At 44.9% G+C, this 12,224-nt stretch overlaps 1 protein-coding gene across 16 annotated transcripts in view; it reads right to left on the minus strand.

Moving 5' to 3' along the window:
* The window catches only part of R3HDM2 (R3H domain containing 2), a 183,738-nt gene that overhangs the window by 59,539 nt on the left and 111,975 nt on the right, over positions 1–12,224 (minus strand). For all 16 annotated transcript variants that reach the window (XM_081318276.1, XM_081318286.1, XM_081318284.1 and 13 more), the window contains 4 exons: positions 12,073–12,151; positions 10,369–10,428; positions 6,179–6,319; positions 782–890 (listed from right to left, as the gene is read on the minus strand). In XM_081318276.1, the coding sequence (XP_081174402.1) occupies positions 782–890; positions 6,179–6,319; positions 10,369–10,428; positions 12,073–12,151 (389 nt within the window). The remainder of the gene's footprint in view (positions 1–781; positions 891–6,178; positions 6,320–10,368; positions 10,429–12,072; positions 12,152–12,224) is intronic.

The raw sequence follows: 12,224 nt of genomic DNA on the forward strand, positions 1-12,224 counted from the left end.
TGGAAGCTCATAGATTGCATAGATTTTTCACTGTTATTTCATTGATCTTGGTCACTTCAGTTGATTATTTGCAAATGGTATTTAAGGGATACTGCCTGTGATTTCAGAAGTAGTAAAGAGTGGTCACTGATGTGCCAAGTAGTTGCCAGGCCCTCTAAACTGGTGAGCTACGATTCATCTCCAGTGCCCCCAAATTCCACTAATGACTACGTTGCATAAAGGGCTACCATCTTCTATTTGTCCCGAATCCGTCCACATTTAGCTTAAATGACTCGCCCCACAGGTTCTAATGCAATAAGGAAAAGGCATGGATTGCATGTAGGTCCACACAAACTCTGGATTCTGTAATTAACACTTTGCACGTTGAGTTGAATTTGTGACTTTGCAATCCATTCCAGCTCTTCTCGGAGCACCCCACAAACCCTTTAAAAAAATATGATTCTGAAAACTAAATCACCAAAAGCCTCTTCACCAGCCTTCCTGCAATTTCTTAAAACTCCCAGTCAATATATCCAAATCTCTATCGCGCTACTAGGAATGACAGGTTGTTGTCCCATCGCTGCCGGAGGGCATCAGATTAGAGAAGGCTGCTTTCCATGCAAATATGATTCTTACTGAATGATATAAAGCATCCTGTGGGAACTTAACCAAGTAAAAAAAATACTGCAAACAAGCAGTGTCAGTAAGCAAGCCCAAGTGACGAAAGCCAATAAAAATGATGGCTGTGCTTCATTAATTATGGAATGCAATCACGTAAAGTTATATATCTGGCCTCTCCTACCTGATTATCATCTCGGTCAATGCTGGCATCGTCTCGCTTGAGGATAAACCTCTGTGGAAAATCCGTGTTCTTCTCATCTTTGATGTGTTCAGAGAACCTCTGCTCAGGACTGCGGAAGAAGACCCAAGCCAATTTTTAGCAGATGAGATGGTGAAGCGGTCAGGATGTAAAAGAAGTAAAAGATTTATTCACATGCCCAACACATCAATGCGCCTATGAGGAGGTATTAGGGTGGAAAAAATCAGTGTTCTTCTCATCTTTGGCCAAGGGCTATCTGAACAGCATGTAACTTCTTTGAAGGTTTGCCCAGGAAATGACTTTTTTTCTTCTGATCACGGAGAATGCTGAATGTAATGAATTATATGATGAATATTTGGCCTAATGAAGTGTATACAGTCCATCTGAGTGCACGGGTGCATGGAAATGCAGAGTACACTAGGTGGATTAAAACAAGAATATCCCCAACAAAGTGTTCAGAGGATCTCTGCTCAGGGCTGCGGGGAAGACCTAAGCCAATTTTTAACAGATGAGATGGTGAAGCAGTCAGGATACAAAGGAAGTAAAAGATTTATTCACGTGCCCAATACCCCAAAGCGCCTATGAGGAGATACTAGGTTCACAACTGGCATATGCCAGATTTCTGCCAAGCTATCCTCTCCATTCCCCAAGAGGCTTCCCTTCAGACCACTTTTGGTCTATCCTTAATACTGGTCTACCTATGCTTTCCAGATCAGCTCAAAATTTATCTAGGTAAAGCTTTATACTTGCAGCAGAATTGCAGCCAAGTTTACCAAGCTTTGGCCCAATAAGAAGCTTTGGGGAGCCTCAGAAATTGTTTGTCTCAGTAAAACCAGAGAAAATTTCCTAAATCATGTTTGGCACCGAGGTGCTATTCTGATAAAAAATAAAACTCAGTGGGATAACTAGGGGCCTCGAGTGGAGACGTGCTAAGAGGCCCCTGATAAAATTTTTAGCCGGTTATTTTAAAAGGTTAGGGAGGGGGAGGGAGGGGAGGGTAGGGAGGGAATCTTTAACCGGCACTCAGTCTGGACCTGTTAGAGGTCCTGACGGGACGGGGTCGGTGGCTGCTGGTTCTGGGAATGTGGGGGTGGGGCTTCAAATCCCCACAGCGATAGGGAATGGCAGCAGGTGTTTGCGCGGAGGGCCATATCAACACCTGGGATCGCGCCCCCGCTATCTCCGAGCGGTGGCGCGCTCCGACCCTCCGGTTAGCACCCTCTTACCCGGGGATGAGGGTGATCAGGCCCCTGAGCTCAGGTTGGTCTATTTTAACGCTAGATCCGTAGTTAACAAAGCTCCCCTCATCCATGATCTGATCGAGGAGGAAGGTGCGGATCTAGCGTGCATCACGGAAACTTGGTTGGGTTTGGAGGGAGGGGTGCCTCTCACCGAGTTATGCCCGCCAGGTTTCCGGGTGCTGCACCAGCCACGGGCTCAGGGCAGGGGTGGTGGGGTGGCAGTGGTTATTCGGGAGACTTTGTGTCCCCGGGAGGCCACCATTGTCCAGATGGCCGGGAGTGAATCCCTCCTCTTGAGATGTGGTTCTCGGGTTCAGTTGGGTTTGTTGCTTACATACCTGGCGCCCAGCTGTGTGGCAACAGCCCTGCCTGAGCTGCTCGACACCCTCTCAGGGTTGGCGGTGGAGTTCCCCAGGCTTATAATCCTGGGGGACTTCAACCTGCCGTCACTGGGAGGGTCGTCGGAGTTAGCTCGGGAGTTCATGGCTTCCATGACAGCCATGGGCCTGACCCAGGTTATTGAGGGCCCGACTCATGTGGGGGATCACACTCTCGACCTGGTATTCCTGTCTGGACAGTGGTTGGATGATCTGGGAGGGGGCTCCCCGTCCATCACCCCTCTGTCATGGTCAGATCACCACCTCCTGAGGCTGGTTTTCCGTCATGCCACCCCCCGCCGCTGGGCGGCGGAACCGACCAGGTGGTTCCGCCCCAGGCGCCTAATGGACCCGGATCGGTTCCAGAGGGCGCTTGGGCCTATACCCATCACCCTTACCCACAGCCCAGTCGATGCTCTGGTGGAGGCCTGGGAAACGGCTGCCACCAGGGCACTTGACTGCGTTGTACCCACGCGACCTCTGACCCGGCGCAGATCCCGTTGGGCCCCATGGTTCTCTGTGGAGCTCCGGGAGATGAAGCGTCGGAGACGAGGTCTAGAGAGCGGTTGGAGATCCAGCCGATCCGAATCCGACCGATTGCAGTTAAGAACCTTTATAAGGTCTTATCTTGCGGCGATAAGGACGGCGAAGTCTAACTACTTTGCCGCCCTTATCGCGTCCGCAGATAATCGCCCGGCCGCCCTGTTTAGGGTGACTCGCTCCCTCCTTAACCTGGAGGTGGGAGAGGATCCCTTGCAGGGACGAGCCGAGGAGTTTAGTCATCATCTGGCGGACAAAATCGCTCGGATCCGGACCGGCCTGGACTCTGACTGGGCAGAGTCTGATGTGGAGGAATCAGGCGGTCTTGAGCACGTTATCTGGACTGAGTTCGACCCTGTTTCCCCTGATGATGTGGACAGGATCATGGGGAGACTGAGCACCACCACCTGTTTGTTGGATCCGTGCCCCTCCTGGCTAGCTTATGCGGCTCGGGAGGGAACACGAGGCTGGTTCCATGCAGTAATAACTGCTTCTTTGAAGGAGGGTGTCTTCCCTGTCGCCTTGAAGGAGGCGGTGGTGAGACCCCTTCTCAAGAAGCCTGCTTTGGACCCGGCTGCTTTAGACAACTACCGTCCAGTCTCCAACCTTCGCTTTCTGGCGAAGGTTGTTGAGAGTGTGGTGGCGCATCAGCTCCCTCTGTTCCTGGAGGAAACTGATTATCTGGACCCGTACCAATCGGGTTTCAGGCCCGGACACAGCACGGAGACGGCATTGGTCGCGCTGGTGAATGATCTCTGGAGGGCAAGGGACAGGGGTTGCTCCTCTGTCCTGGTCCTATTAGATCTCTCAGCGGCTTTCGATACCATCGACCAGGGTATCCTGCTGCGGCGTCTCAGGGGGTTGGGAGTGGGAGGCACCGTTTTACGGTGGTTCTCATCCTACCTCCAGGGCCGCTCGCAGTCGGTGTTGACGGGAGGGCAGAGATCCGCCCCGAGGCCTCTCATTTGTGGAGTCCCTCAGGGGTCGGTTCTCTCGCCTCTCCTGTTCAACATCTATATGAAGCCGCTGGGCGAGATCATTCGTGGCTTCGGGGTGGGGTATCACCAGTACGCTGATGATACCCAACTTTTTCTTTCCAACCCGAACCAACCCAGTGATGCCCTCTCCGTGATGTCCCGGTGCCTGGAGGCGGTTCAGGTCTGGATGGGGAGAAACAGGCTTCGTCTCAATCCCGCCAAGACTGAGTGGCTGTGCATATCGGCATCTCGGGTTAACCAAGTTATTCCACCTCTAACGATGGGGGGTGAGGTGTTACCCCCCGTTGATAGGGCTCGCAACTTGGGCGTCCTCCTGGATTCACGGCTCAATTTTGAAGATCACATAGGAGCCGTGACCAGGGGGGCTTTTGCACAGGTTCGCCTGGTGCGCCAGTTGCGTCCCTATCTGGACCGAGACGCCCTACGCACAGTTACTCATGCGCTTGTGACCTCCCGTTTGGACTACTGTAACGCTCTCTACATGGGGCTGCCCTTGAAGACCACTCGGAGGCTTCAACTGGTGCAGAATGCGGCCGCGCGAGTTGTAATGGGGGTTTCCCGATACTCCCATGTAACACCTCTACTCCGCGAGCTGCATTGGCTTCCGGTTGCCCTCCGGGTGAAATTCAAGGTGCTGGTTATCACCTATAAAGCCCTACATGGCCTGGGTCCGGGGTATTTGAGGGAACACCTGCTGCCGGCATCAAACGCCCTTCGCCCAGTGCGCTCCCACAGGGAGGGTCTGCTCAGGGTCCCGCCAGTAAGAGATTGCCGGCGGGTGACACCCAGGGATAGGGCCTTCTCAGTGGGGGCGCCTGCCCTCTGGAACCAGCTGCCGGTAGAGCTGAGGACTGCTCCCGACCTCCGATCATTCCGCCGGGGCCTGAAGACCTGGCTCTTTGAGCTCTCGGGCCCAGGCTGAGGAGACATTCATTTTAATTGGGGTTTTTAATAGTACAGGGTTGATTTAATATTTTTTTAAATTGGGTTTTAACTTTTGTATGGTTGATTTTTAACTCCCTGTAAACCGCCCTGAGTCCTCAGGGAAAGGGCGGTATATAAATGCAATAAAATAAATAAATAAATAAATATACTATTCTTTTCTTTCAAGCTACGTGCACAGGAACTGGATCCTCTAGCCTAAAAATCCCACCGAAGATGCATTTTCACCTTTGTTGCTGTTGTTTCTGCAAAGCAACCTACCCAGCAAATCAACACAGAATCTTCTTTACTGCTTTAAATGAGGAATTTCAATTTGAAAACCTGTACAGAATTTGGAATTATTCAAAAATAACTCGAGCTGTTTCTCTATTTTTATTTTTTTGGGGGGAGGTGGGGGGGAGAGGCAGAAGAGCTTGGATTCATTTCCGGTCCAACCTGTGTCAAGAGAAACTCATCCACCTTCCACACTGTGTTCTCACACTTGGCTTTTGTTCCCTGCCTCCTCCTCAGCCCTGGGGTACATATAACCTTAATGGCTGCCAAGAAAGCCCAGTGTCAAAATGGTGTCTTTTTGAAGGAATTCTAAACTTGTGGCCAGTAGATGCTGAAATTAAAAACAACAACAACAAAACAAAATCTCACGCTGGTAGGCCCTTCACATGGCACTTTTAAAGTGCTACCTAACGTTAGTGCCAACATAATTACAGGAGCGCTCTGGGAAACTCCAGCACACCCTGTAGAAAACATAGAGGAAAAATCCATCTCCTGTGTCCTGCTCAAGAGGAAGGAAGAAAATAGGGAAAAAAGTTATAGCATTTGAGGTGCTTTTCTTCCATCAATGGGAAAAGCTAGAAGAATGGGGAAAAGGGTTGTGATGAGGAAAGGAGTGATGTGTCTTTTTGGACACGTGGGCTGTGTGTTTGATAAGACGTTTCCAAGCAACTGGAGGGCACCATGCTGCCTGTCGCAATTTTAGGAGAAGGGCAATCAGAACAGGTTGTCACAAAGAGCTTTGACTGATATATCCCACTGCTGTCATTAATCAACTAGGCAAAGCAAGGGAAGGAAAGACAAAAATAATCTCAAGGTTGCTGTAAGCAGCCTGCACAAGAAGCAGTAAATTATGATGGTCCTAATGGTATCTTATAACTTTATAATTTTAGGATTAGCTAGTTAGAAAGAGCTCTGACTATTTCAAAGAGCAACAGAAACGTTAAAGGACTAGGAAAGTAATTTATTTCCCAGTAACCCTTTCCTAGCTGAAATGCATTCTTGCCTTACATTCTTGTGTTGCCAGTCTTGTTGATAATCACGGCTTTCCCCGTTTGGTCTACGTTGTGGTCCATGCCAAAATAGGCAGCCACCCGATGTAGAAGCATTCTGTGGTATGAGGTCATTTGAGGAAACTTCTTGAACTGATTGCTGACCACAGCAAGGGCGAAGGGGAAAGAGGAGAAAGAATAAGACAATAAAAAAATTAAAGCCACGAAACATTACACTGCTTCAATTAAAAGTGTCGCCTCAGAATAACTTATACTGAAGTTGTTTGCTAAAAGCAAGGGGGCAAGGGGGCAATGAAGCAACCCTGACTTTGAAAAGCTGGCAAACTAGGTACAGAACGAAAAATGCAAACTCCCAATTGGCATGCCCTTACATGAGATGCCCTAGGCCTATGAAATGAAATGAAACAAAATGTTAGCTGGAAAAGAGAGAGACTGACTCTGAACAATAACAGATTCTACAGGTGGTCTCCAAGGGACATAAGCACTTTCTAAAATGTAGCCATCTGCAGAGAACATCCTGATATATGGTATAAGGGAAAAGGGCATTTAAGGAAAAGAATAACCTGTGGACATTTGTTTTTGACATCTTCAGCATCTCTTGATAAGTCTAAATCAAAACTATACATTTATTTGTCAACACAGTCTCCTTTTCTGTTGCAGCTGAAAACCCAGCAACCAGAAAAACCTAGTACAGTGTGACAAGAACAAGAATCAGTAATTAACTTTTACCATTGAAAATGCTATTTTATTATTTTCTCGACAGACTTAGACTGGGAAGGTCGCATTAATGGTTTCCATTTTTTTACTTGAAAACAAAACAGTAAACATATATAAATATACATATATATATATACTGCTCAAAAAAAAGGGAACACTTAAACAACACAATGTACTGTATTTAATAGTAGGATGTCTTATCTTCTGTTCCCTTTTTTTTTTGAGCAGTATATATATATATGTGTATATATATGTATGTGTGTGTATGTATGTATGTGTGTGTATATATGTGTGTGTGTGTGTGTGTAGTGTATGTATATCTATATCTATATATATGTATATGTATATATATGTGTATATGTACGTGTATGTGTGTGTATATATATATATATACACACACACACACATACATACATATATACACATACATACATACATATACACATACATACAGTTGCAAGAAAAAGTATGTGAACCCTTTGGGATTACATGGAGTTTTGCATGAACTGGCCATAAAATGCACTCTAAATGTCATGTAAGTCACAATAGAAAAACACAGTCTGCTTAAAATAATACTACACAAACATTAGCTGTTGTCATGTTTTAATTGAACATAAGATGGAAACATTCACAGTGCAGGGTGGGAAAAGTATGTGAACCCCTAGCCTAATGACTTCTCCAAGAGCTAATTGGAGCCAGGAGTGAGCCAACCTTGACTCCAACCAGTGTGATGATATTGGATGTGTTGCTGACAGCTGTCCTGCCCTTTAAAAACACACACCTGTTTTGGGTTTACTGGTCTCAAGAAGCACTGTCTGATGTGAACCATGCCTCGCAGAAAAGAGCTCTCAGAAGACCTACGATTAAGAATTGTTGACTTGCATGAAGCTGGAAAGGGTTACAAAAGTATCTCCAAAAGCCTTGATGTTCATGTGTCCACGGTAAGACAGACTGTCTACAAATGGAGAAAGTTTACCACTGTTGCTACTCTCCCTAGGCGTGGTTGTCCTGTAAAAATGACTGCAAGAGCACATCGCATAATGCTTAATGAGGTAAAGAAGAATCCTAGAGTGTCAGCTACAGACCTACAGAAATCTCTGGTACATGCTAACATTTTTGTTGACACATCTACAATAACGAAAACATTAAACAAGAATGGAGTACATGGGAGGACACCACGGAGGAAGCCATTGCTGTCCAAAAAAAAATATTGCAGCATGTTTGAAGTTTGCAAAAGAGCACCTGGATGTTCCACAGCACTACTGGGAAAATATACATGAAACCAAAATTGAGTTGTTTGGGAAAAACACACACCACTATGTGTGGAGGAAAAAAAGGCACAGCACACCAACATCAAAACCTCATCCCCACTGTAAAACATGGCGGAGGGAGCATCATGGTTTGGGGCTGCTTTGCTGCCTCAGGGCCTGGACGGATTGTTGTCATTGATGGGAAAATGAATTCCAGAGTTTATCAGGACATTTTGCAGGAAAACGTATGACCATCTGTCCGCCAACTGAAGCTCCGCAGAGGATGGGTGATGCAACAGGACAATGACCCAAAGCATACAAGTAATTCAACAAAACAATGGCTTCAACAGAACAGAATACGCCTTCTGGAGTGGCCCAGTCAGAGTCCTGACCTCAACCCGATTGAAATGTTGTGGCATGACCTTAAGAGAGCGATTCACACCAGACATCCCAAGAATATTGCTACATTGAAACAATTTTGTGAAGAGGAGTGGTCCAAAATTACTCCAGATCGTTGTGCAGGTCTGATCTGCAACTACAGGAAACGTTTGGTTGAGGTTATTGCTGCCAAAGGAGGGTCAACCAGTTATTAAGTCCAAAGGTTCACATACTTTTTCCACCCTGCACTGTGAATGTTTCCATCTTATGTTCAATTAAAACATGACAACAGCTAATGTTTGTGTAGTATTATTTTAAGCAGACTGTGTGTTACTCATCCCAGCTTCTGCTAACCTAGCAGTTCGAAAGCACGTAAAAAAAATGCAAGTAGAAAAATAGGGACCACTACGGTGGGAAGGTAACAGCGTTCCGTGCGCCTTTGGCGTCTAGTCATGCCGGCCACACGACCACCGAGACGTCCTCGGACAAGCGCTGGCTCTTCGGCTTTGAAATGGAGATGAGCACAATGTTAATATTATATGCACATATCTCTATGTAGTAAGCCACTCAAAGTCACTTGGCATCAACGGACATATAAATACTGAGGGAAATAAACCTAAAACATGAATCGTATTATAGCTCTTGCTTGAATCTTGGTATATTCTGCCCCAAACAAACCGTTGTCAGGGTAGGATAGTTGAGTGTATAAATTATTTCATTTTATGATCAGAATAATCCTGGAATTAGATTAGGCCAATTACAACGACCCAGTAACAGTGATCCCTGATAATCAAAGCTGCAAATTGATAAGTCTCCAATCAGACCTGTTCATATTACAGTACTTTTAACCTGCTGAATTTGTGATTTTCAGCTAATCCTAAGACATTGGCTGGGCATTATGTGATTACATTACATATAACACACACACACACACACACACACACACACACACTGATTATAGGCCACTGAGGCTTAGCAAACATGTTTATTATAGACTTGAAGATAGCTTTATTATAAAGGGTTGGAAAGTTCTTTGACAAATAAATGAATAGCTGCACAGTCAATTGAAGATGTTTCTACCGCTGGAGAAGATAATCATAAGCCGACTGTTTTTATATCAACTTTTTACTACGTTGAATTCAGAGAAAACTGTACAAGCTGCAATTTGTGCAGAGGTGCTCACAGGTGTGGCAATGAGGGTAGCTGTGTGAAAAAGGTAAAATGCTGCCCATAAAAAAGGCATGGCTTTTGACTGCACAGAGGGTACTGCCCCTTCAGCTTGGTTGACATCCCCCTGCCCCAAGGGATGCCCTGAAATTTTGCGCTGCAGCAGCTTGTGCATTCAATTATGACTGGAAGGCCCAGGCGGAAATCCCTATTTAGCTGTAATGCCTTCTGCATAATTGAGAATATTTCCAAAGATAAAAACTGGGGTGGGGGGGAAGGAGGGGAGAGAGAAGAATTTTGAAAGCTATGCTAAGCTGCTTGGAGAAAGAGAAAATGAAAAAAATAAAATACCAAAATGGCTTTATATTTTTATGCTGCTGGTTCAATTACGAACCAGAGAATTGTATAACTGGGAATAACATTTACTACATTCAGAGACATTATTCTGAATCCAGATGCAGCGTTTAAAGAGTTATTTGTAAAAATACTAAACAAATAAACAAATGGAGAACACGGAAACTCCATAGTTGCTCTATATCAGTCCTTAAAAGAAAAACTGGACCGGGTCGTACATGCAAATGTACTAACTTTTAATCTGTTGAGGAAAAGAAGGGAAGGAAACAGAGCGCCTGCATCTTCATCCAATGGAAGACTTTCATCAACCCACATTACTTACTTGTTATCATTAATAAATTCCAGGATCTCCTGTTCTAATTTTAGCAGCATCATCCTATCCCTGTCAAAGAAAATCGGGGAGAAGTAAAGCAAAACGTTCAGTGCAGGAAATAAAAGTCTCTTTGAAAAATCTGCAGATTTATGTCCTCCTCTTATTCTAATATTAAGCTAAAAGCTCAAAAGTAATTCAACAACAAAGGCGCTGTTACCTGTTCTGCACTGACAGATGCAAAACAGGTGTAGCAAGTTAAAAGCAGTACTTTTTTGTTCAGGCAAATTCGTTTCTGCATAGAGGACTTAGAAACACTGTAACCCACAGGCTCTCATACAATTTCTATTATTAAAGAGAAACACTATATCAAAACATGGCTACTGTGAGACATTCAGTTTTGATGCTGTTTATTAATGACATAGAAGAAGCCCAGTAGAACTATTTAAGGGAGGATTTTTAGAATTATCACTGTTCTTTGGAACTGTGTAACTCATATCCATTTCCCCCTTTCTGTTCTTCCATAGTATATAAGATACGCTAGTTTACAAATGTGGCATAGTAGGATATCAATGAATCTATTTTAATAAAAGCCTGTGCTGCTAGATAATTGGCATAGCCAGTGGTTCAAGCTTTAGAGAAAGATTAAGACCAAGCTTAAAGACCCATTGGAACCATGAAGCTTACTTAATAACTCTAGGCCAGTCACGTTTTCTCTATCCAACCCTCTTACACTTCTGGAGAAAACGCCAAATGTAAATGAGCAAGGAAATAAGTAGCAACACACTTGCATCGTTAATGATTCAGCTTTCCATAATTTCCTAAAGCATCAGATGAATGATGTAACAAAGCTAAGATTACAGTCCAGTAACAACATGAGTAGGAAACCTGTAAACATCATGTTACGCTAAGAAAAGCGTAATGAGATTTTATTCATTATTATGTATTTCAGATAATCTACAGAAAGGATCAACTTACCCTACCAAATGTTGTCCCGTTACATTGGACTGCATGGCTAGGCAGACGCTGGGGTAAGTTCTTGCAAATATTCTGATCTCCATTAATGGTAAATTGGTAATGGTAAAGGAAAGGAAGATACTAATGAAGTCATAGACCAGGGGTAGGCAACCTTGGCTCTTTTATGACTCGTGGACTTCAACTCCCAGAATTCCTGAGCCAGCATGGCTCATTTTGGAAACCTCTCCCTTTCCCCTCAGCATGGCTGGCTCAGGAAATCTGGGAGTTGAAGTCCACGAGTCATAAAAGAGCCAAGGTTGCCTACCCCTGTCATAGACCAATCAGCATTAGTCTAAGAACTATTATCATGATTCCTTGGAGCACTGTTACCAAGACCCTGGCCCTTAGCCAAAGCCCAATGCCTTCCAACTCCAGATCTCACTGTTGCCGTGTCAAGCTCAAGACTTTCCAGGGCAAGATAAGCATGTAAGTGCTTGGGAGTAGCAAGACTAAGTAAACTGAGAGGACGCTCTAGTCTAAATTATATGTAATTCATGTTCTCGATACTTACATCATTCCATGATTTCAGGAGGGCATGGAAGGCTGCTTAGCTGCTCCATCCTACCCTTAGCAGACACATACCAACATAGGCATGCTAGATTTCTGGCAGCTAACACTATCCTTGGTTATATACGCGCCTCTTATTTTTAATTCTGCATGCAGTTGCAGGATCCAAAACAAGACCACTCCTGAACCTACCTTGGATTTTTCTTCAGTGTATTTACTAAAAATTCATGTAAATCTATTCCAGTGGAGTCTGTGTATTCCTGGCTGGAATCTATAACAGATAATAGAAGCAGACTCAAGAAACGACCTACTTATAGAAGAGAAAAAAGGAAAAAGGGAGGGAG

This window comes from Vipera berus (genome assembly GCF_964194415.1).
Source record: "Vipera berus genome assembly, chromosome: 2".
NCBI lineage: Eukaryota > Metazoa > Chordata > Lepidosauria > Squamata > Viperidae > Vipera > Vipera berus.